Below are 22,464 nucleotides of genomic sequence, written 5' to 3' on the forward strand. Positions count from 1 at the left end.
GGCAAAATGGCCGCCAACTTGCAATAGATAAAAACGGTAGGATTTTTCTGCTTAATTCATATTTCACAAACACAATCTTAATGAGAATAACGTGTTTAGACTAGTGGGAGTGAATAGAACATAGAAATGTTTTGACTTGACTTTGCCTTTAATAAAGAGATGCCACAGACACAAACAAGTAAGTAGCATTAATTGTATTCACCAGAGAATCAGCTGGCTGCATGCGTTTAGTGGAATTGACCTTCTGTTGTCTTAATTGCACCACAAATTAAACTGCTGTGACATTTATCTTTGCCGTCTTAACTACTGGCCATCTATTCGAGAGTGTCACTGACATGTGTGAATAAACATGCCTGGCGTGCATTGTTCATACAAAATTCCATTCATATTAGATGTTGATCTTTTTTTTGCTCTGCCTCTGCTGCATTTCTCTGAGATGCAGATTTTTGTTGTGCACCATCCTCCCTCTCTTTTGGCTGCCACACCCCGCCGTCTCTCTAAGTGAGATTTTACAGTCCAATAGTGCAAAGTGACCTTAATGGTGTATGTCTGCCGAGATTTCATGGGCTTGTTGATCAATAGCAGTGACTCAGCAATCACTTTGCCAGGTGCTGAGACTTCTGGTTTCAAAACTTCACTCAACAGTCCACAGCCTTCATTTTGCCGCGTAAACATGCACAGAAACACCACCCACGCCAAGTCTTTCTTAGGTGCTCTCAGTTATAGATCACTTTGCTACCAGCAATGCGACATTCTTTGCATTCTAAAATTAAGAAAACAAAATACCATTGTTAGAACATGTTTTTTAAAAATCTCCAATCTGTCTCCCTTTCATAATTGCATAGAATGAGCTCTTTATGACGAAAATAGGATTCTTTACCCACTGGAGTAACTTAATTAGATCTGATGAGATGTCATAGAACTGCATTGTACTGAGAGTGATTTCTAATAGTTGTCCTTCTCTTGTAGCTCAAGAAATAAAATTGAAAAAGCTGAGCGTTATAGTATCCCGTTGGTGTTGGACACATTGGATGTCATAATTGTCTATTGACTCTTTTATTTGACTAACATTTGAACGTTTGTATGATAAACAACAATGAAGCATGGCCAGTGTGGTGCATTGTAATCATCTGGATGGTGGTTCTAAAATGTTTTAAACCAAGTAACATCTAAAAAAAACTAAACTTTTCTTTCCAAGTACCACCGTAGTGACCAATAATTAAAATACAGCCGTGTAGTAGGCAGAAGTTTTAGTCTTAAAAAGTATAATTAACATAATCCACCGTAACATTATGCACAATTTAAACACAAACACTTTTCTTAACTTGCTTCATTACATACTGAAAGTCTTGTGCCGCATGTATTGTATGTTACAGTTTGAATGTTGGTGATGTCTTGTGAGGATGGTTTGAGGAATTTGAGTGACATTTTGGGACCGTACAGTGAGGTAAAGTAGATTATGGAATTTTGCACAGGATTACTACATGGGTAATTTTTTTTACTGGATTATATATGTTTGTACGTATGTGTGGAATTATCGGGTTTTAGCACGTCGGCTTGAGTGTAGTCCTGTGTCATCAGGTATTGGCTGCAATACACACATCTTCACTAACACGTGAGCTTTTTGAAAGATGTGTTTTAATTGAGCCAGCCAAAACTGCTAGCTTTGCAGGACAACATGACTGATGCGGATTAGAACCTACTTCTCTTTACTCGATGGGTGGGGGGTATTCCAATTCAAATAGTGAGATGGAGAGAAGGCCATTGATAGCGGAATGAAAACAGAGGCGTGCTGAGATTATGGTAAGTATCACCATAAAGTTGTTTATGGTGTCATCGTGAAAGTATAGCAGTAGTAGTAATAAAACTTAGCAGGCCCATAACTAAAAGTGGCCAAACGCTCGCTTTTTTTTTCTTTTTAAATGCTAAAATTAAAGGAGGATTTAACCCCCCAAAAAAATTCTTGACAATAATATGTTCTATGCAGCACCATTTCAAAATACTGTATTCCGGTTACAGTAATATCTGGACTATAAGCCGCTACTTTTTCACTTGCATTCAACCCTGTGGCTAATACAAAGGTGCGGCATATCCATCAGATCACAATGGGGCGCTCTACAAAGGAAGCGCAAGAGCATCAGGCAGAGCAAAACAAACCAAGTGAGCCCAAATACAGTAGGAGAGACAGAATGAGTGAGAGACAATTTGTGCCCTCATTATGGAAAAGAAAGTAGCGGGAACCCGGTGCGGTAACATTAAAACACCTGTGGCTTATATGTGTAACGAACTCGAGTATCCCCCAAATTTAGCTAGTGCGGCTTATACTCAGGTGCGCCTTATAGTCCAAAAATTACTCTAATATTGCGTTAGTGGAATATGAGTTAAGCAGCAAAATCCAGCTGTTTTTATCAGTGTCAGAAGGCAGTCATTTTGCCACGTGCTGTCGAGTGAAAATGACATCAAAGTTGCTCAGGTCTCAGGTAATAACCAAATCACATCATAGCTTCAGAAAAAAGGTGAGCTGTGATTGTTTGTTGGCTGAGCCCTTGAACAACTGTCGTCTTCAGTCGATAACAAGCGGCAAAATGGCCGCCCCCTGAGATGGATAAAAATGGCTGTATTTTACTGCGTAACTCATATTCCACAAATGTAATATTAATCAGAATATCATGTTTGACTAGTGAGGTCACATAAACATATTATTGTCAAGAAATGTTTACGGTTGACTTCCCCTTTAACCGAAAAAGTGTCTACTCTGTCATTGTCCACCCTTTCAGCAAGCTTACATGTATTTTGCTGTTTGCAAGTCCCTACGCATGGTCTGCGTGCAATTAATTTATAAAAACAAAACACTTGAGAGAGTAAATATGAAGTTCAGTGGAAGATTGCAACTTTTTTTTGATTATAGGGGATATTGGCTTGGGGATTAAAATAGAGATTGTTGTTTATGGTTTTGTTGTACATTATGTTTACACTGATTGCAAAAGAGCTGTCGTAAAGGGGGGAAAAAATCTCACTCACGAGGGACTGACTTGTAGTCAGAAAAAAAGCCACAAATAAAATGGAGGATAGCCCCTATGTGGGTAAATGGCAAGGCCGTACATTTAGTGATAAAAGTATATTTGTGCCTGAGGACCGCTGTACATGATTGTACACCCGAGGAACATATAGATCCTAATTAAGAGTGTGCATGGAGGGTGGGTGTTTTGTAGCACTCACAGGACCGCGCTATTTCACTTAAGTAGTGCAACATTGGAGTGAGAGAGAAGAGGCCACACGTGCTCTAATTGAGATGCTCCATCCATGTCAGTCTCGAAATATGATGTGAAGAGTCTGTTGAAAGAAGAAAAATGAAGCTTTTCTTGATGACTCCTTCCATGCTCACTCTGCTGTGAAATGTCACCGGACCATTTAGCCTACCAATGCTACACTCCAGCCTCAGCCATCTGTGACAAAAAAGGAGAGGGGGTAGGAAGAGGGTGTGTATACGTTGGCCAAACACACACTCGCCTGTCATATTGTTCGCCCTGCACTGCAATTCTGTCACTGTGGTAAATCTTCTGTCTGCTACCAACTAACTTCCTATTTTGTCTCATCTGACAATAGCAGCGTACGCTACAAGGACAAAAGTATCCAGTAGAGGATTTCTGTCGCCGATGCTGATAACCTTTGCAAAAAAACAAAACAAACAAACTTGTTCGATATCCAAGATATTGGTCGATAACCAGTACAGTACAGCATATCATCGTTATTTAAAGTAAGAACTAGATATAATTATCGTCTGGGCTGCTTATCAGCGCAGATATTTTGCCCTTTTGAAGCATATCGGCATTAGCTGTTAAGAGACCAATTTAAAACAAAGGTTATTAAGTAATTGAAAGATTAACATTTCAGTTATATTAAACATTTTGGTAAGATTTATTAACCCTAGAAAACTTGAGGCAGCTATTTATTAAACTATTCATCTAACTTTCTTAGACATGCTACTAAGCCTGGGAGCTCCTTGTGTTTTTTGTTTGAATATTAAAACAAAGATGTGTATCGCCAAATATATAAAAATAAAATAAAAATCAAGAATTTAAAAAAATGCTTGTTGCAAATTTGGGAAACTGAAAATAAGCGGTTCAGATGATGGATGGATGAATAGATGGATGTTTAATAATCAAATTCCTAAACTTTAAACAAAGTTAAGTATTTTAGTTCATACTATCCCAAGTTTTGACGCCAATATTATCCCTTCCATCCATCCATTTTCTGAATCACGGTATCCTCACTACAAATATCAGTTATTGCCAAACAAAAAACAAAAACAAGCGATATTGGTCCATCCGTCATGAGAACTTCGATGTACAAAGGATATACAGTATACTCTACATCAGGTGTCACCAATGTGGTGCCCATTCTACCCTGTTAAATTATTAAAATGGTCGTTGTCTTCACATAGATAATGAATATAATTTATCATGTTCATTTGGGTGGGTAAAAATACCTTTACAGTAGTTACTAGGAATCTTTTAGAATATTGTGAAAGAGATATGAACCAATTTCATAATGTAAAAAACATTACAATGGTGGATATTACTCATTAATATCACTACTTTCAGTCGCTTGCCTCTTTTTTGTGTCATCTCAGGCAGGAGATACAAATTCAGCATATACAAATTTGCTTTAATTCCAAATTTGGCCAGCGTATGAATATTTCAGAGTCGCAGCGTATCATGAATAATTGGAAGACTCCTAGTGGGATTCATTGAGGTTGTCTACAACCGTGCATTTGTGCTTCTCTGGGTCACAGTGAGGCCTGATTATGTGCAAAAAATATAGCTAAGTGTATGTATAAAAACCTGTGGATATGCTGGTCATAGTATCTGGCAGTTTCCAAAATGCATTGTTACACCCTTTCCCTGGCAATCATGGCCTCTTGTTACTGTTGATAATATTTAATGGGCGTATCAAATCTACATCTGTTGGTTCGCTACATACTTCCATCAACTCACACGTGTACATTGATTTCATGTTCGTGTGTGCTTTTGTTTACTCGGCCTTTCCTTTGGCATTAAACAACCATCTGTGCTTCGGTACCAACACTTTTTTTTCTTCCCCGTACAGTTTATCTCTGACTGTAAAGCAGCACAAAACAAGAATGTGACGGTGGGAGAAATGCACAAACACACACACCTCCTGCTGTTGATTGCCTTCACTTGTAGTGTTTATTTCACATTTGATAGAGCCACAGCTTTTCGTCAAACAATGGATTTTTGTTTGTTTTTCGGCATGGACACAAAATGGGTAGCTCATGGGCCATGAGGAAGATATAATATGTGCTTGGATTTTTGGCCAATATCTTTTCAAGTGACGATGATAGGAGGCTTGGAATAGTTTTTTGTTTTTTGGGGTTTGTATGATGAGTTCTGAGATGTTTTTTTAGCCTCAGCCATGCCTTACTTGAGGATGGTGCTTCACCGTATCCCTCCGTCTTTTTGGTAATGCATAACCCAATTTCAGTACTTTCAGCAGGCTTCTTAATTGCTTGCTTCAGAGGCCAACAATTTACGCCTTCTGAAACACATGCACATGTTTGTTTGCCTCCGGCATTATTTAAGAATGAGACACTATCACTCAATGTATTACTTGGAGTAAACTGAGACAAATTCCCGGATGTATTCCAAGTTAATCACTGCAGTGCTTATCTAGTCAGGTCTAACCTTGTTACAATGGTTAAATACAAATCAAATTGTAATATAAAATCAATTCATAGTGTGATGGAATTAAAATATGGCCAATAAACCATTTTCAGTGTTACTGTGAGATGTCTTGACATGTGAAGTACAGCACAGACTATTAGCTGATTTATTTGACTCTGTCATATGCTTACCCCTTAATCGTCACCTTCACCTTTTTGTTGGATGTTGTAGTCAGCCACCCTTTCCTATTTTCTCACCCCTTGAGCTATCTTGTTGAAATCATATTGTTAATGTTCCCATCACCTCGCCACGCCGTCAGGCCTGTCTTCACCCAATTCTCTCCCTCCTTTTATAATCCACCTCTCATGTCTTTCCTCCCACCGCCTCCTCGCTCAGTGGCTTCATTATATCCCTTCTATGTATTTCAACTGCTCTGGCTCATTTAGTTCTCATTCATGCAATCTCTCTTTTCTCCTTTCTTCTCCAACTAATACCCTTTCATTCATTCACTCCACATATCTGTTCCCCGCTAATATCCCGCGTCTGTCTACCTGAGATATTAGCGCTATAAAGACAGGTGTTCAAAAGAAAGCGGGCCCAGCAAATGTGCTTTATATCCCTCCTGGCATCATTCCCTTGAATACAGAGTGAAGAGGATGCGTGTGATATCTCACGCTCAGACCCTTTTATGTTGACAATATTACCGTGAGTCGAAGCAAGGAGAACCTAGTTCTCTATAAAACCTTCAATCCTTTGTCTCTCTTACATAGGACACGTGCGAGCATTTCACCAGCCTTCTTGTTGTGTTCTCTTGGATTTGATGCTGATATTATTCTTTATTCCACTGTGTGTAAACAAGCTATGCACTCACATTTTGGTTTTGTGCTGGCAAAATGTGTACTTTTGAGAGAGGTATTTTTTAGACTGTAGCCTAATCACCTTATATATATCACATCTCACACCCTAGAGGTGTTAATAGGGCCCGACCGATTATAATCGGCCCATTATTGGCCTTCACACATCTGCCAAAACAATCGGCCAATTGAGTCAAATGGCCGATTATTTTCCCCTTAAAACGTTATTTTAAAAAAAATTGAAGTTTCCAACTGTGTGAAAGTACCCTGAATGCACCATTTTGCTTGCTTAGCATTAGCAACTAGCAAGTGTGTAGCATATGTTATTCTGGTTATTCTGTTGTCCCTAAGCATCCTTTAAGCGTTTTAATTACACCGCAGTTGGAGTTAACTGTATAACTAAACACACGACGTTAAGAAATTACATCCACTGTATACTTGAATACAAAACATTCTTAGTTTTTAAAACTTCGCTAGCCTAGCGCTAATGCTAAAGAGAGGATACCATTCAAATGCTAACATATAGAACTGTTTTTTCAGTTACTATTATTTTATTTTATTCTATTCTGATTTCACTTTCTTATTGTTGTATTTTGTCATTGTCCTTTCAAGTTATATTTTAAGTTGGAATTTATTTCAACCTGACATGGCACGAAATACAATCCCTAAAGTCCCAGGTTAGGCCAGTAAGTCCCAAGACATGTGAAAACAACACAAGATAAAAATATATAAAAGAAAAGGTTAATACTTTACAGCAGTTGTAAACGAGCAAGAATGGTTTTATTATTGACACATAAATCTATACAATAACTTTGTATACTGCATGAAATTTTTTGATAAGGTCATACAGCAGGGAATCTTAATAGCGAAAGTTTGTGTGTGACACCTATTGAAAAGGACCAGGGAGGGTGGGGGGTAATTTCATGCGTTATATATATATTTTTTTAAATAATTGGCTTTTTCTGCCAAAATTCGGTATCGGTATCGGCCTCTAAGAATGCATATCGGTCGGGCCCTAGTTCTTAACCTGGGTTTGATCGAAAGGTTGGAGAGTCAGTACCTCCAACAAGGTAAAGAATCACTGCCCTAGAGTTTGTTCAATTGAGTTGTATTTACATTTTTCCTTGTGATCTCTACTTAGAATATACCTTTTGGGTTCTGTGAGGTCTTTAGGTTTATTTGGAGTTTGTCAGGAACACCGGAAAAGCTCGAATATCTCTACTGAATAGACCGGGATAATCCCACAGACATTCTGAGTGTTGGAGTAGCAAAAAGGAATAAGTTGGGGAAGATTTTTCGAAACATGACTTTAATCATATGTGAGTTGGAGTGAAGCATTCACCAGTAACCTCATTGAGTAAGGAGAATCTTTCCACCTTCTCTGTAAATCCCTAATAGCTCTCCTTTGTCAATCCTTATCACTCAGACACATACACATTCAGAAATGTACAAAATAATGAGTGTGTATTACACAGCTTTATGCACACATTTTTGCAAATTTGAATACTTAGGCTTGCAATTTACTTTTTTTTTTTTTTTGCTGTCCATTGAACTGTCAGTGGTGGCTGTGGAATTGCTGAAGGAAGAGTTGAGAGCATACAAAGAGCAGCATGAGTCAGGCAAAGACTGTGGAATACTTTGATTTAACCAGAAGAAAGCCATGGCAGCACGAGTGAGAGCCGAGAAGCAACAGGATCAGACATACTGTGTAACCAAATCACTCTAAACCCATTCCAAAGACAAGCTTTGGGTTGGGAGAACACAAGGGCAGGCAGGGAGAGTGCGGTTCTCAAAAATGTTTTTTTTTTTTGTGGCTTGTTTTTGAATATTCTAAAATTGAATTGTAAACAGTGATCCACAGAGACTGACAGACACACAAATACAAGCTCAGCTTTTGATTGTTTGTCTGTTGCAGATTCCAGGCAGAGGGAAAGATCATCGAATTGCGCCACAATATGAAGAGGTGGAACGTCAGTATGCCTCCCTACCAAGGTACTCATCTTCTTTACTTTACTTTTCGTTCCTTATTTTGCCCTAAATACCCACAACTTGAATATGTTATTTTGTTCCACCCATCCAGGGATTTGAAAAAGGTAAAAAATATATATATATATAATAATAATAATAATAATAAAAATAATAAAAAATAAAGCTACTCTGTGACTCTTCATGCTCTACCCCCACTTTGTCCTTTAAATGCAGTCTTTGTCATGCTACAATATTTTTTGGGGGCTTTAACTTTGTTTAGTTCTTAGTTTAGGTCAGTTTACCCTTAAGTTTTTTGGCTTTCCACGTGACCTTCTATTCAATTAATCATGTACTCAGCTAGACCCTTGGCTACCCCCAAATTTGAATACTTCTGCATAAGACATATTTGACAAGGTTTTTTGGCACCAGTTGAGGAAGGACTTTTTATTTTATTGTTTCAGCATGACTTTGACCCGGAGTAAAAAATTCAAGTCTGTAGAGTCAATGGATGAAGATGTATGCTTAACAAGTAAAAACCCTGACCTTAACCCATAAAACACTGTGTGATAAAAATGAAGTCTAGGCCTTCACAAATTAATATCTACAAAAACTAATACATTTTAAAGATGCGTTGGAATTTCTGTGTTGTAAAGATAAATACTATAAGACAAAGCAAAACAATCAGTTGTTCTGCCTGTAATTCTTATCTTTAGTGTTGTGAGCGTTAAAGGACCAATAAATAAATAATTGTATTCATTGTATTTTTTTTTAATTAATCAAACTATTAATCAGTTACCAGAATTTGATTTTACCAAATACCAAAAACCAGCATCGACCTAAAAAAAAGTCAATCTCAGTCAGGTCGTAGTTTCCACTATATGTTTTGTTTTGTGATATAGTAAGATCACAAAATGGCAAAAGGTCAAAGTTGCAGTGAAAAGTTTGTCTAACACTTGTTGGGGACAAGTGATGGTCCACAGCTGCTTACCCACCGTTGACACGTGTTCCTCTTAATGGGAAACACAGTTGTAGACATTCTATATTCTCTATGCATCATCAGTCACTCTCTACCTTTTAGAGTCTCAATTTTCAAGGCAGTCTCTTGCTACTTCAAAGTCTCAACATGTGCATCGTTAAATTGATTTTTGCCATTTGTTTCCTTAATTATTGTTTCCTAGTTTTTTCCCTTCCCCTTCCTTGTCATGTCACTAGTGCTTCTCAGTTTTTTTTCTTTCCCCAAGCATGCAACGTAAACGTTTTCTGAAATTGTGAACTAAAGATAGGAGTTGCCAATGAGTCAGCAACAAATTGCCAATCTTGCAATGTAATGGAGTACAAATACTTTGTTTCTACTACTATTGCATTATTTATATCTGGCACCTTTCACATTTCCTATTCTGCATTTCCTACGTAGCATGTGTACCTTTATTGCAATACACTTCAACTAGCTTCTGTTGCTAACGTCTATACTTTCACTGCTGTCAACTAGAGGTGTCAGTCGATTACAATTTTTAATTGTAGTTAATCGCATGATTCCAATAATGAACTCACAATTAATCGCAAATTGATCGCATTTTATATCTCAATTTATATTAAGTGTACAATATTTTTCATACTCTTGTAAGTTGTTAACATAAAAGTGGGAAGAAATGTTAACCTAATAGAAATATGGTTGCATTTTTTAGTCATTGAATCAGTGATTGAGTAGGCAACAGGAGAATGGTGACAAAGCTGTCATCTATCCAGGGTAACTCCTCCCACCCCGTGTACGGGACTGTTCGAGCCATGGAGAGCACCATTAGTGCTAGGCTTCTTCACCCAATGCAAGAAAATTGTGTTTGATACCTAAATACCAATTAACTAATATTATTTAAGGTTACTTTAACATCTACCATTAAGTTATATTCTGTTAAAATGCTTGTAGTTCTATTCAAGTATCGCTTTCAGGTACTTTATACAAGACTAGTGTTTGCTTATAATCATGCAAGCAAGAAAGTCAGTTAATGGAAGAAGTACAGAAGGACTCAGTATGGGAACATTTCTAGTCTGGTTCTCATCTCAGTTAAAAATGCTGAGGGATGTTTTTTTTTCACACCTCTTCCATGTGTGTGTGTTTGTGCCTGTCTGTGCATGTGTGTGAGCAAGAGGGAGGCAGAGTGTCGGTGCTGGTGATGACTTTAGCAGATGGGGCCTCGAGCAGTGATGATAGTTAGGGGGTCTAGCTGTCGCTTTGAAAAGCCTCGAGAAATTGGACACGCACACGCTCACACATACAGGGCACTGTCTCAGTCTCATGCTTTAGTGACTAGAAAGCTACTTGGTAACGCACTGACCTCCACCAAGGTGGAAAGATTTTGGATTTCTGGCAAATAACTGTTTTTTTTCTTCTGTGTGCTCCATTTAGCACCTTTGTAATGATAATAAATTCTTACTTGCTTGGAGCAAGTCCCCAAAGTTATGTGAAGTCACGGCTAATATCGTGTGCATGAATGAGACATTTCCATTTGCGTTGTGGGCTGGCAGAGTTGACAGTTCCATTGAGAAGAAACAGTAGCAGGAGAAAATGTGTTCTTTGATCCATCATTGATTGATCTTAAGCACTTTTTTTTAGGTGTCTCAATGACTTGCCTGTGACATGCTTTCATAAAAATGCAACAACAAAAAAACACCGTCTTACAACCGGTCATTCAACTTAATGCTAACAAAGAATGAAAAACACCAGTCGTTTGGGAAACTCTTCTTCATGAGTGTCTCAATAGCTGAATAATGATGTTTACTTTTCTTGGTGTGTGGCACGCAGCATCGCACGAACGAAGGATGATAGTGTCCTCAAGCTTGCCCGTATTTGGAAGTGCTTGAATTGCAGCACATGCACCAGAAGGAGCAGCACAATGTTTGTTGAATTGAAGCAAATGTGGTGAAAAAAAATAAAATTTATATAACTGGTTCTTAAACAGGGTTCGACTGAAGCAGGGATTGGGTATAGTCAGTCTCAGGGGTTCGGCAGAGGTCAAGACACACACCCGTTGTTTCATGATGACACCATCATTGGCTGCAGGTGATCAAGCTACATTGCAACAGAAGAAAGCGGTTGGACGAATATGTGCAATATGAATTCACGTGGTGTTCCACATGGTTCAATTCTGAGGCCTCTGCTGTTTTTATTGTATCTGCTGCCCCTGGGTTCGAATTTAAGAAAAGAGCAGTGGGTGTTTTAAAGTGCTCTATTAATATCTAGTTGAGTGATGGGAGTCAGCGTCCTAACTGCATGATTTGCAATGCCGAGTTGAGCAGTCCTAGACCAGCACAACTAGCTATCTAGCAAAACTAAAGGAACAGTTCCTGAACTCATTCACTCCCAGCCATTTTCACTGAAGCAACCCACTTCGCTCCCGGTTGTTTTACTGGATTTTGACCCACAGAATATTGTGTTCTATTGCTATAAAAACATGGATCCTATCAAAAGAAAGATTAGAGTCTCTTATTTCATGAATGGAAAAGAGGATAGTTATATTCTATCTGTTTCCATTTTGCAGCAATTAAATTAGATTATAGCTCAATTTCATCATTATTAACAGTGGGCAAAGAGCTTTTTTCAACATGGCCCTGGTTGATCTGTTATACTCTGCTGCCACCTGCTGGCCGTTTTTGTAATAACTACCATTGCTTCAAGCATTCTCTTCATTTCAGAGGCGGCATCAAAGCCTTCTGTATACTCTAGCATTAAAAAACAAACAAACGTATAAATACGTCTTTGGGAACATGGTCATATTTAAAATAGACCATATTTATAAATTTTGGGGAGCAAATGAGTTAAACTGCATGGAGATGGGGAATACAAGAGCACACCACTTTCTGAATTCAAGGTAAAGAGAGCCAGATTTGATGTCTGCCTGTTTGTATTCTTCTTTTTTCTTAAAAAATTAAATAAAATTAAATAAAACTGGCCTCTACTAATCTGTACGCTTGACCAGATACAAAAAGAGAAGTGAGGAAATGATACCGATATAGTCCTTATCACTGCCATTTTCTTCCTGCTACCACTCTACCATTCCCCCTCCTCCTTATCACACCTTCTATCTGTATTTTACCAGTTTCTCACACTTCTCCACTTTTATCTCACAGTGCTGCATTATAGCTGAACAATAGTCCCCCGTTGAGAGAGAGCTTCAACTGTAAACAGCCATCGAAGCTAAATCAACATGTGGTGATTCTAGCTGAAAATTAGAGCTTTACAATCATGTCGCAGCTACACTTGCTTGTATTAAGGAGAATAGGATCGCGGCCATTGCCATGGTGACCATAGATCCCCTACTTTGGAGCTCTACAATATTGGCGGGCTATCTCAAGACAAGTGTTATGTTTTTGCTAGCTTTGGTGCTAACTTTGCGTGACATCTCCACATATCTGATCATCTTAACGGGGCAAGCTGCTTTGAACGATTGTACACTTCTGACATGTCCCGCTTGGGTGAGTTGTTTTCAAAACCTGCCTCAAACTTCTCAGCCTCTGATGTGCTAATTGCCTGGGAACGCAGTAAGAAAGTGGCTTTTGTTTCAAGACGTAATGTAATAACATTATTATTTTTATGATGTTGTTTTAAAGTTTACAGCTATATTGATTGATTTAGTCAATATTTTTGTTTGCGTTGCCTTAAATTGTGTATGACTTTCAATGCACATCAACTTGTTGTTATTAAATTATGATTATCAACAAGGATTTCTGTTGTTGATGGCAATCTGTTGTTTGAAATGCAGGTTTGACCCAATTAGATTAGCCAAACACCCTGTCCCATTTTTCCTTGTTATCACTCTTATTGGATTTAACTCACCAGTCAGACATGTCATTCAGGTCTCCGGGAAGGCTGTCATTTCCTTATTAGAATGATAATTTAATTATTACTCAGAAGCGCATGCTGTTTTGTGTATCTCTTTCACTGCATGTCTCTTTTTAGTTATGTATTCCCGTTGTTTATCTGTGTGTGTTTTTTCCCATTGCAAAATTGCATTCGCTTCAACCTTTCGTGCTCTCTTAAGTTCTGGATTAAAAAAAAAAAGAGGACATTCTTTGCCTCTGTTTAGAGGAGAATGAAACGGAATGTCCCTCACTCTTTCTGCCTCTCTCAATCTCTCTTGACAAGACCTCCCAACCAGGCCTGAGATTTTCCCAGACCACTTTACCATCGCTACATAAGCGACCCCATTGTCCACTGTTTTTTTGTTCCGCATCTCTGGACTCTTCGAGACCCTTGTTGATTGTGAGCTATGTAAGAGATGCAAAAAGGACCCTCCCTTGACCCTATCCTATGTCTCGTATGTCGTTATGATCATTGCCAAAATTATTTCCCATAGGTTGATCAGTCAATGTAAAAAATGTTGGCTTACAACTAATGCAACCAGTTATTAACATGCATTCACTCTTGTCGATTGTGAGATGATAAGATGGGACGCCATAAACATTTTAGTAAGGCTCTCCAAATCTGTCAGGCACAATTTGGGACGACCCACGGTATTAATACAGTGCTACATGCGGTTAGCACATCTGCTTTGTATGGTATCTGTCCAATGTACTTTAGCCTCCTCCCATAGGCTAAAAACATTTCCACACTTTTTTTGAATTTATATGAACACTTTCTTTCTTTGTGAACGGTTGTCTGTCACCGTGCCATACAATTGATTGGCAAGCAGCCCAGGGTGTGCCTTGCCTCTCACTCTGAATCCATCTGAGATAAACTCCAGCTTCCTTTTGATTGAGAAAATAATTATTGTGGGATCTTAAAGTATTTAATACAAAGTCTAGAATGCTGTATACAGTATTATGTAATTAGGAATACTTACACTATAAAAACAAACTACTGACTCTGCAACAGCTGTTTACCACCAGCCTTTTTGTTTTATTTGGGGACTGTCACGTAAAGAAAATAACCCTAATACTTAAGGACTGAAAGTGGATATTTGAGCCACCAAGGTATGCCAAGCCAACAATAAGTTATCTGCGTTTATTTGCAGGTCCGCTTTAGTACGATCCTGACTTGGCAGTACGAGTTTTTAAGGTTACGGACAATAAGCAGCGTAAAATTTTGCAAAGCAGTGTAAAAAAAAAAAAAAGAAGACGTAATGTGGTACAAACGAAGCACGCTCAGTTAGGACTGTACTTGCTGTTTTACGTTTGATTGTTTTCCATTTATGGCCTATAAATGTTTTCATACAAATTTTTGCTGACTTGATGACTGCGTAGATTAGTGATAGAGTACGATTTTTCCAACTTTGTTACGTTGTGTTTGTAGGTACTGACCTCCGTCATAAAGGCAAAACTCCGTTATATAATAGGAGCCATTTCACCTCAAATCAGAACCAGTCTTGGCTGTGAACCATACAAACAGCATAAACGCAGTCTCGGTCTGTTTGCTTATGTCAAGGTCTCTCCATGAGCTCACCTGGTTGGCAGGGTTCTTCCTCAACCTATGCATGGACTATTTTCAAACTCTTCTTCATGTACCAAATTAGCAGCTGTGCTATTTTGTGGTTTTGCAATTTCACAAGCAATTTTGATCAAGTCGTCCCGCTCAGAGCGAAATGTCCCAGCTTGAAACTATTACATGTAGCAGAGATTTTATTAGCTCAAGATGTGAAATAATTGAGGTAGTTTCATTAAACATGGTACAAGTAATGGATATCATGATGTTGCAGGAAGTCACCAACTAAACTGTCTAAGTGGTTAAGGTATGATGCTTTCAAGCCCAATTGCACCCAATTAAACCCGCTGGACTTCCATGATCCACTCTGGTACTTACCAATTGGAGCTAATACGATTATTTTACGGCTGTTACAGACTATATCTGATAAGTTTATTTCCATTTAGCACAATTTTTTGTGTTTGATGTGACCAAGTGTGACTTAATGGATAATCTTATCACATACAAATACTGTATACATTTTACAGGAGTGACAAGCAAACAGCATGAAACCATTTATTTCTGACAGCACGGTGCCGTGGTATTTTTGTAGTGCCTGTATACCATGTTATCATAATCTACAACAAATTCTATACCACAGAGAAACCAGTATACATTTCATTTTATTTGTAGCTTGACATCTGCTTCAAAGCAACTGTCAAATGTCAGGATACTGAGGCTACTCATTTAGCTCCAGCTGTGACTTTTTTTTTCTCTCCAAATAATGAAACCTTATGATGTGTGCTCTAAATGCTGGCTTGACCTACCTTCTTCTCTTTCTCTATATCATTTTGTTGCTCTTAGTTTCAGTATGTTTTTTGGTCAAAACTTCCCCAATCGGTTTCCATCTGGCATTGCTGTATTATGATGTTTTGTGAACCAGCACTCCAAATCTCCATTGTTCTGCCCTCTTCAGTGTTTCCGAGGCAACGGTACCCTACCATCTGGAAGGTCCTCATTCCCGCTTCCTCGCCTTTCCTATAATAGGTTTGTCTACTGTCCTTCTCCCTTTTCTTTCCTTTATCGAATACATTTTGTATCCATTCACTGTGGACTATATTCTTTCTGCAGTTTTCCCCCTTACATTCAACCTCACACAGTCTCATGTGCACACACGTAAACCCGATACCAGCATGTGTGTCTGTATATGTGCACGCTCTTCCATTCACTGGAGAATGTAATCATGTTAGTTTCCTGGACAGGCCACTTGGTGATTCATAATTTCGTGGTGAATTAATCATATTTGAAAGAGCTTTATTGACAAAGACAGGTAGAAGGCCCTTCAAGTGTTTTCTTTTTCCATTTAAACTTCAATTGACCGTCTGAGCATGGTGACCTTCAGTATGGCCGGACTTTTGCCTTTGTTCCTCCTTTCTCCAGCTGTATTTTCTCTATCTTTAAGTGTTTATTTTTTTCAGTCTCATATTTCAATTTTCATTTTTACCTCGCCACGTAGAAGTTATAAACAAATAATAAAAAATAAAAAGTCCAGATACATGTTACATTTCCATTTCCTTGTTTGTTTGTTTTCAACATAATCTCTTGAGTTCTTCTGTCTGGCACATTTTGCCATCATTTTCCTTATTCCTTCTTTTTGACCTTTTGTCGATAACTATTGTTGTCCTGTCATCTCAACTCAGACTGGCCCTGCTTTGTTGGGTAAAAGCATCAATGGCACACTTTTGGAACAAATATTTATTTTGCAGGTCAAGAAAAAAAAGATCATATCAGGCTAAATTTGAGTCCTGGACTTCTTCCAAAATGACCGGTTTGTACCAAAATGAGCATCATCCTGTTCTAAACAGATCAAGGCACAGGCCCTTAAGACTTTTCCATGCATCTTGTTGTGACATACAAGTCCTCCCAATTTCCTGTTAGTTAGGGGAAATTATCTCAGGTGGGGCAAATATTTTCTTACCTTCTGAGAATCCCCCTCATCTAGATTTGACGCCATGCCCTGCCCAGATGGCCAGTGTAGGCCAAAAGCCTTCACATTTTGTACATGGTACCTTGTCATTTTTTTGTGCGTCCTATAATTGTCCTCCAATTTTAGTGTTGATATGGAAACTTGTCCTGGATTTTTTTTTTTCTTCCCAACTTCCCATGAGGCGCTACAGAGTGAGTTTTGGTGGTGGCCTTTGGAACCCCTAAAATACATTCATATTCACCAGGATACAGACGATTGCAATCCGTGGTGAGTTTTGTGTCACATTGGGCCCTCCAAAAAAGAGATTAGATCGTCAAAGCAATAATAATCATTTTTGTTGTTTTGATACCGGTACCCGGAGAGGCCCTGATACTGCATTAAAACAATGACATCGGCATCGGCAAGTACTAACAAGTAACATGCTGATACCATTATTTCCGATGCTAATATAGGACTTTGGATGCAGCGTCTTGTGTCTTGCTTGTGCACGACATTCACTGATGTCTGACGGGTTCACTGCATGCCGAGCCAAAGATATCCTACACTCTAAAAACAGTTGAGTCAAAAGTAACCCAATTATGGCTAAAAAATGGACCGATCCACTTTATAAGTCAATTTGATCCAACTTTCTGGGTTGTTTTATACAAAATGACCCCATTTTTTGACCCAAGTAAAGGATCTGACAAATATATATGAGTTGTTTTACGCTGAAATACCCATTTTTTGACTCAAAGTTGGGTCAAATTGACCCAAGTAGAGGATCGGTCGATTTTTGATCCATAGTTGGGTTATTTTTGACCCAACTCTTTTTACAGTGTATTGGCCCTTGAATGCTCTGAACCATTAGGGCAGCTTTTTCATGTTGGGGAAAAAAATAACTAGGAGTCGGCATCAGTTTCACCGATTCTGATACCCAGTTTTGCAGCATTGCAGCATCGGCCGATACTGCAAAACTGGGTATCAGAATCGGTATCCGGGGCCAAAAAACTGTATCGGAACAACACTTATAATAATAATCAACAATTCCAAGAGGACTTTTTCGCACTACCTAATTTTGACCTTAACCTGAATAGTGAATGCATGTATATATGTACCGAAGATACCAACAATATCATAGCGCTATACTTACTAGATGGGAACTTGTTGAACGAATTGTTGATGACCCCACCTAAATCAAGTGTTTGTTAGTCTTGGCTCACGCTTTGCCTTTTATTTCTTTGCATTCGGTAATGCTCCTAATTCCATCTTGATAATATCCTCTAGACTTTGACCCACATACGTGTTAGTTAGGAGCTAATGGAGTATCGCGTGACTTGGCAAGGTCAAGGATCAAGGCAGGTTTAAGGGCCTTCGGCACCAAAGCACCAACACAAATCTCCCTGGCAGCTGAACAAACAAGAAACCATCTCTGACACTCAGTCACACAAACACACTCAGTGTGCAATCACTTAGCCATAAGTAGCAAAATAGCTTAATGTCTTATTTGGCTTCTGCCTATCTCTGCTGCTTCAGGTGTCACCCGTAATGTTTTTTTTTTCTTTCGCTGAGATTAGGTTTTGTCACAACTCGCACATACGGTCCAAGATGCCTAATTCCATACCTGGCCAGGGTTTTCACGCGGCGGCTTAGCGTGGTTTAGTTTAGTCAACAAAGGCAACTGCCAATCATACTAGAAGCTGCTTCTCTCTGCAATGTTGCCTGCCCACCGTGCCTGGGAAAAAAAACAACAACTTTGAATTACACTTTAAATTGCATTCTGTATGCGCATAGTTTTTCTCTACTACCATCACATCACACTGCGTAAAGGGATTTATGTTTTACTAAACGTAGCAGTGATGAGCAATAGATAACAGAAAGTAGATTTTTATCGCCATGTTATTTGGACTGCGCTGCCTCTGGGATTAAAACACTAGAGCGCCGCATTAGGAATGTGAACCGCTGTGACATGATATCACAGGAGCCATATTTATTACAAGAAATAACATTAGAACAGCAGAAGCATTTTCTTTTACTGTTACTTTTATTTTTTGTAGTTTTACTCTTTAGCTCCCTCTCATTCACACTCAATTTTCTTGCTTTCTGTCTCATTTTTTTCCCTTCTCTTTACTCAATTTGAGGCATTGTTCAATTGTTGTTTCTTCTTCTTTTTTTTATCAACTCACTCCATTTTCTTTGTGGATGCCTTGCTTAAGCATATGTGCGTTTGGTTGGAAAACAGTCTGAGAAGATTGACGTTTGTGCATATATGAGAGCATCCATGTGTTTACATGGGGGTAACAGCTGTGTACATCACTTTCACAAGAGTGAGTGAAAGTGTGTGTATGAGGGGCGGGTGCTGAGGTTATATAACAACTCCTGTGTTTACTCTCAAATCCATCGCAAACCTGAAATCCCCAAAAAGTAGAAAGTCTCACGTTACTGCAAAACACTGTCTGAGTCTGTGGCTTAGCGAGCTGTATTACCAATTATCCCTTCAACTCTTCAACCTGTTTTTCCCCACTTCCTTATGTAGTTTTGCTACTTGATGCTTTTGTGTACGTGTTTCATAACTATAAAAAAAATGGACTGAACAGATTTCTTGAAAACTTTTAGGAGTTCTGTAACTCCAACTTCCTCCCACAGTCGTAGTACAAAGACTGACCTGTGAGAGGCACTATTGTGCCATAAAGGTCATCCAAACTGCTGGATAATACAATGAAGAATAAGTCATTGAATAATCGAGGCCATACATGAGCTCATTTTGCATCTACATTGACTTCTTAGTCATTTTATTGCAGTGAATGACTCGCGATATACATAAAAACACTCAACACAAACATTTGCGCACAGTTGCAGTTGGCTATTGTTGCGTTTGACGTCATAATTCCGGACACCGTAAGATTTGCGAGCAGAACTAGTGAACATGTTCAACATTATGTTTGTTGGTCTTTGGGGAGGAACAATCACTCCTAACACATCCCTAACCATAGGATAATCTTTTGGGAGACATCCGCTCTCTACGTCAAGGGAGAGAAAATGTTAAAATGTGCCCCTGTTGTTTACGTTATCCAGAAAAGGTCCTATAGAGATTTAGAGATTTAACTTTCTGAATTGGTTCATTGAATTCCCATAAATCTAAGAGTGAAAGATCGTCCGTATCTTTGTCAGTGTCGGACGGGCAATCAATCCAAGATGAACCACTCACCACGCGTGGTTTTTATGATTGTGAAAACTCTGGCAACTCTGCATGTTGGCCTCTATGACTTCCCACACGCATGCCATTCACAGATTATTTTAGGTTGGTGGGTGTGACTGGGAAAGTTTAATTAGAGGTTTCTTTATGTACGTCAACGCTGTTGTTTTACGTCTCGTACTGCAACAAGTGTGTATGTGCTTGAATGCATGCATGTGTGTGTAAATACCAGCCGGTAATGGCTTCCACTCTCATTATTACCCCATAATCCCCAGCTGCTGTGCAGTCCTGACAGGGGGTTCCTGGGGGGAGAATTCCAAACTTGCCCCTGGATTTACAATTGATTCCCCACAGATTCTAACTGGATTTCCACTCCATTACCAATATGGCCTCTCTCATAAGACTGCAACAACTACTTAGTTTTTTTTTTTCTATTCTATCATTATTGAGTCTTTCTCTGTCTATTAAATATATGAATTATTTAGGAATTATACAAACAACCTTTCAGAACTATGTGAAACAATAGTGGTTCATTTCTCACAATCTCCAAATGTATGTTTATTTTTTGTTGTTGTTTTTACCTGATTGTGACGAGAATATAGCCACTGGAAGGCAAAATATTGTGTTGTGCTCTCAATAGAATATGAGCAGTATTCTCCCCATGTTTGCTGCCGCCATTTTGCCGTAGCTGCTGGCAAAAGTCATAATGCTCTAAAAATTTGGTAGTACGACTCCAGATTTAAACCCCAGAATTTCTAAATAAATGGATAAGTTCGTAAAAAGGGTCGTAACTCGAGGTTGTTGCTTCTGGTGTATATTCTTCTGAAGTTCGTCTTAATTAATGAGTTGAATTAATAAAGAAAAGCAGTAAGTGTAGTATTGCAATCTTCACGCATATTAATATATATTTTACCTTCCATGGGTTGCATGCAACAAGATAGTTTTCTAAAAAAAAAAAAAAGTACCCACGTGTTAAAAGATAAGTTGGTATTATCCTCATCGATCATTTGTCATGTTCCCTTTTCCAGACGAGGTCCATTAGATCCAGCTGAGTACACCATGCATCCGTGGTCCGGTCATTACATGGGCGCTCCCCAGGCTCCGCAAGGTTACCACAAGGCCCCGTCCTACCCTAACCCCAACTTGCAGTCCCCTCCATCATTCTCCAACTACCCCCCTAGCCAGCCTTACTCACGGCCGGGAGACCCGCGGGGAGTTGACTCTGGTTTTTACCCCCACCCAAGGTAATTGAATGCAACAGTTTCTCCTTAGCTCATGGTCCTTCCTCAACTTGTAGGAGGTGTGTCGGAAAAGTTCCAGGACTGCTTGTCACAAAAGATATATATTATATCCAAACACTTTCTCAGCCTTCTCTTCTGTTGATGACTCTGTTGAGAGGAGAAAAAAAAATTGCAGGTTGCCAGGAACTGTCCGATGCTCAGGAAGCAAACACCACAGTGAACGATGGCCCCCAAGTTGAAGAATGCCATCAACAGTTGTCTGTCTTGCTGTCTTCGGCCTTGATGAAGTCGGACTCTCCCACTGAAGGCCCTGGCTTTTGGTCTTTGGGTCATACTCGAAGATCAGTGACTTATCACCGGTGACTCTCCCTAGCATGTGTCTCATGGGCGTCGTCACTCACAGAAGATATGAATATAAAGATGTGTCACATTTATATATTCAAGATTAAGTACAAGAAAGGGAATAACTCATAGTTTGTAGCTTGAGTTTGAAATAGATTTTTGGGTGACGTCAGTCCTACAACTTTTCTGACACACTTTGTCCCTGTATGGTCTATATTTAGTCACAACAAAGTGGCATTCCTGCATATGAATGATAATACTAACGCTCCCTTTGCCTCACTGCTTGTTTTGTGCCCTCAGCTCCCAGCAGAGAGGACCCTTGCGACAGGATGTTCCCCCGTCACCCACCCCACCGCTTCGGGGACTGCGGTACGACACGATGACCCGTGGAACTGCTGGTGGAGGAGGTTACAGGTGAGTTCAGTTTGAGGGTGAACATAGCCCTAGGTACTAATCGAAGATTTGATGGTAGAGTTTTTAGAGATAAGAGAGGTTAAGATAGTTGGTTGATAGCATGCTACAATAGTGTATGTTACCTTCAAAATGTGTATCTATAGATTGCGTGTCCTTAATTAGAATTCATGTTTCACTTCGTAATCCAAATAGTCCACTATAGTCTACAATATATGATGGAAAATATACTCAAACCCATTTTTGCATTAAAAAAAAAAGTATTTTAAGTCTTTGTAAAGAGAAAATAAATCTCTTCTGAATTTGACACACTACAGCAAAGATTGTCAACAAGCCTGCTAAATTTGAGTAAAAAATAGATAAATAATTCAAATACTGTATTTTTGGGATTCCCTGATCCCTAATTGTGTT

At 38.9% G+C, this 22,464-nt stretch overlaps 1 protein-coding gene across 5 annotated transcripts in view; it reads left to right on the plus strand.

Moving 5' to 3' along the window:
* The window catches only part of LOC147164656 (partitioning defective 3 homolog B-like), a 129,572-nt gene that overhangs the window by 103,058 nt on the left and 4,050 nt on the right, over positions 1-22,464 (plus strand). For all 5 annotated transcript variants that reach the window (XM_086091198.1, XM_086091201.1, XM_086091199.1 and 2 more), the window contains 3 exons: positions 8,454-8,530; positions 21,088-21,303; positions 21,943-22,056. In XM_086091198.1, the coding sequence (XP_085947324.1) occupies positions 8,454-8,530; positions 21,088-21,303; positions 21,943-22,056 (407 nt within the window). The remainder of the gene's footprint in view (positions 1-8,453; positions 8,531-21,087; positions 21,304-21,942; positions 22,057-22,464) is intronic.

This window comes from Leptonotus elevatus, chromosome 12 (genome assembly GCF_054856555.1).
Source record: "Leptonotus elevatus isolate MCC_2025b chromosome 12, RoL_Lele_1.0, whole genome shotgun sequence".
Lineage (NCBI taxonomy): Eukaryota > Metazoa > Chordata > Actinopteri > Syngnathiformes > Syngnathidae > Leptonotus > Leptonotus elevatus.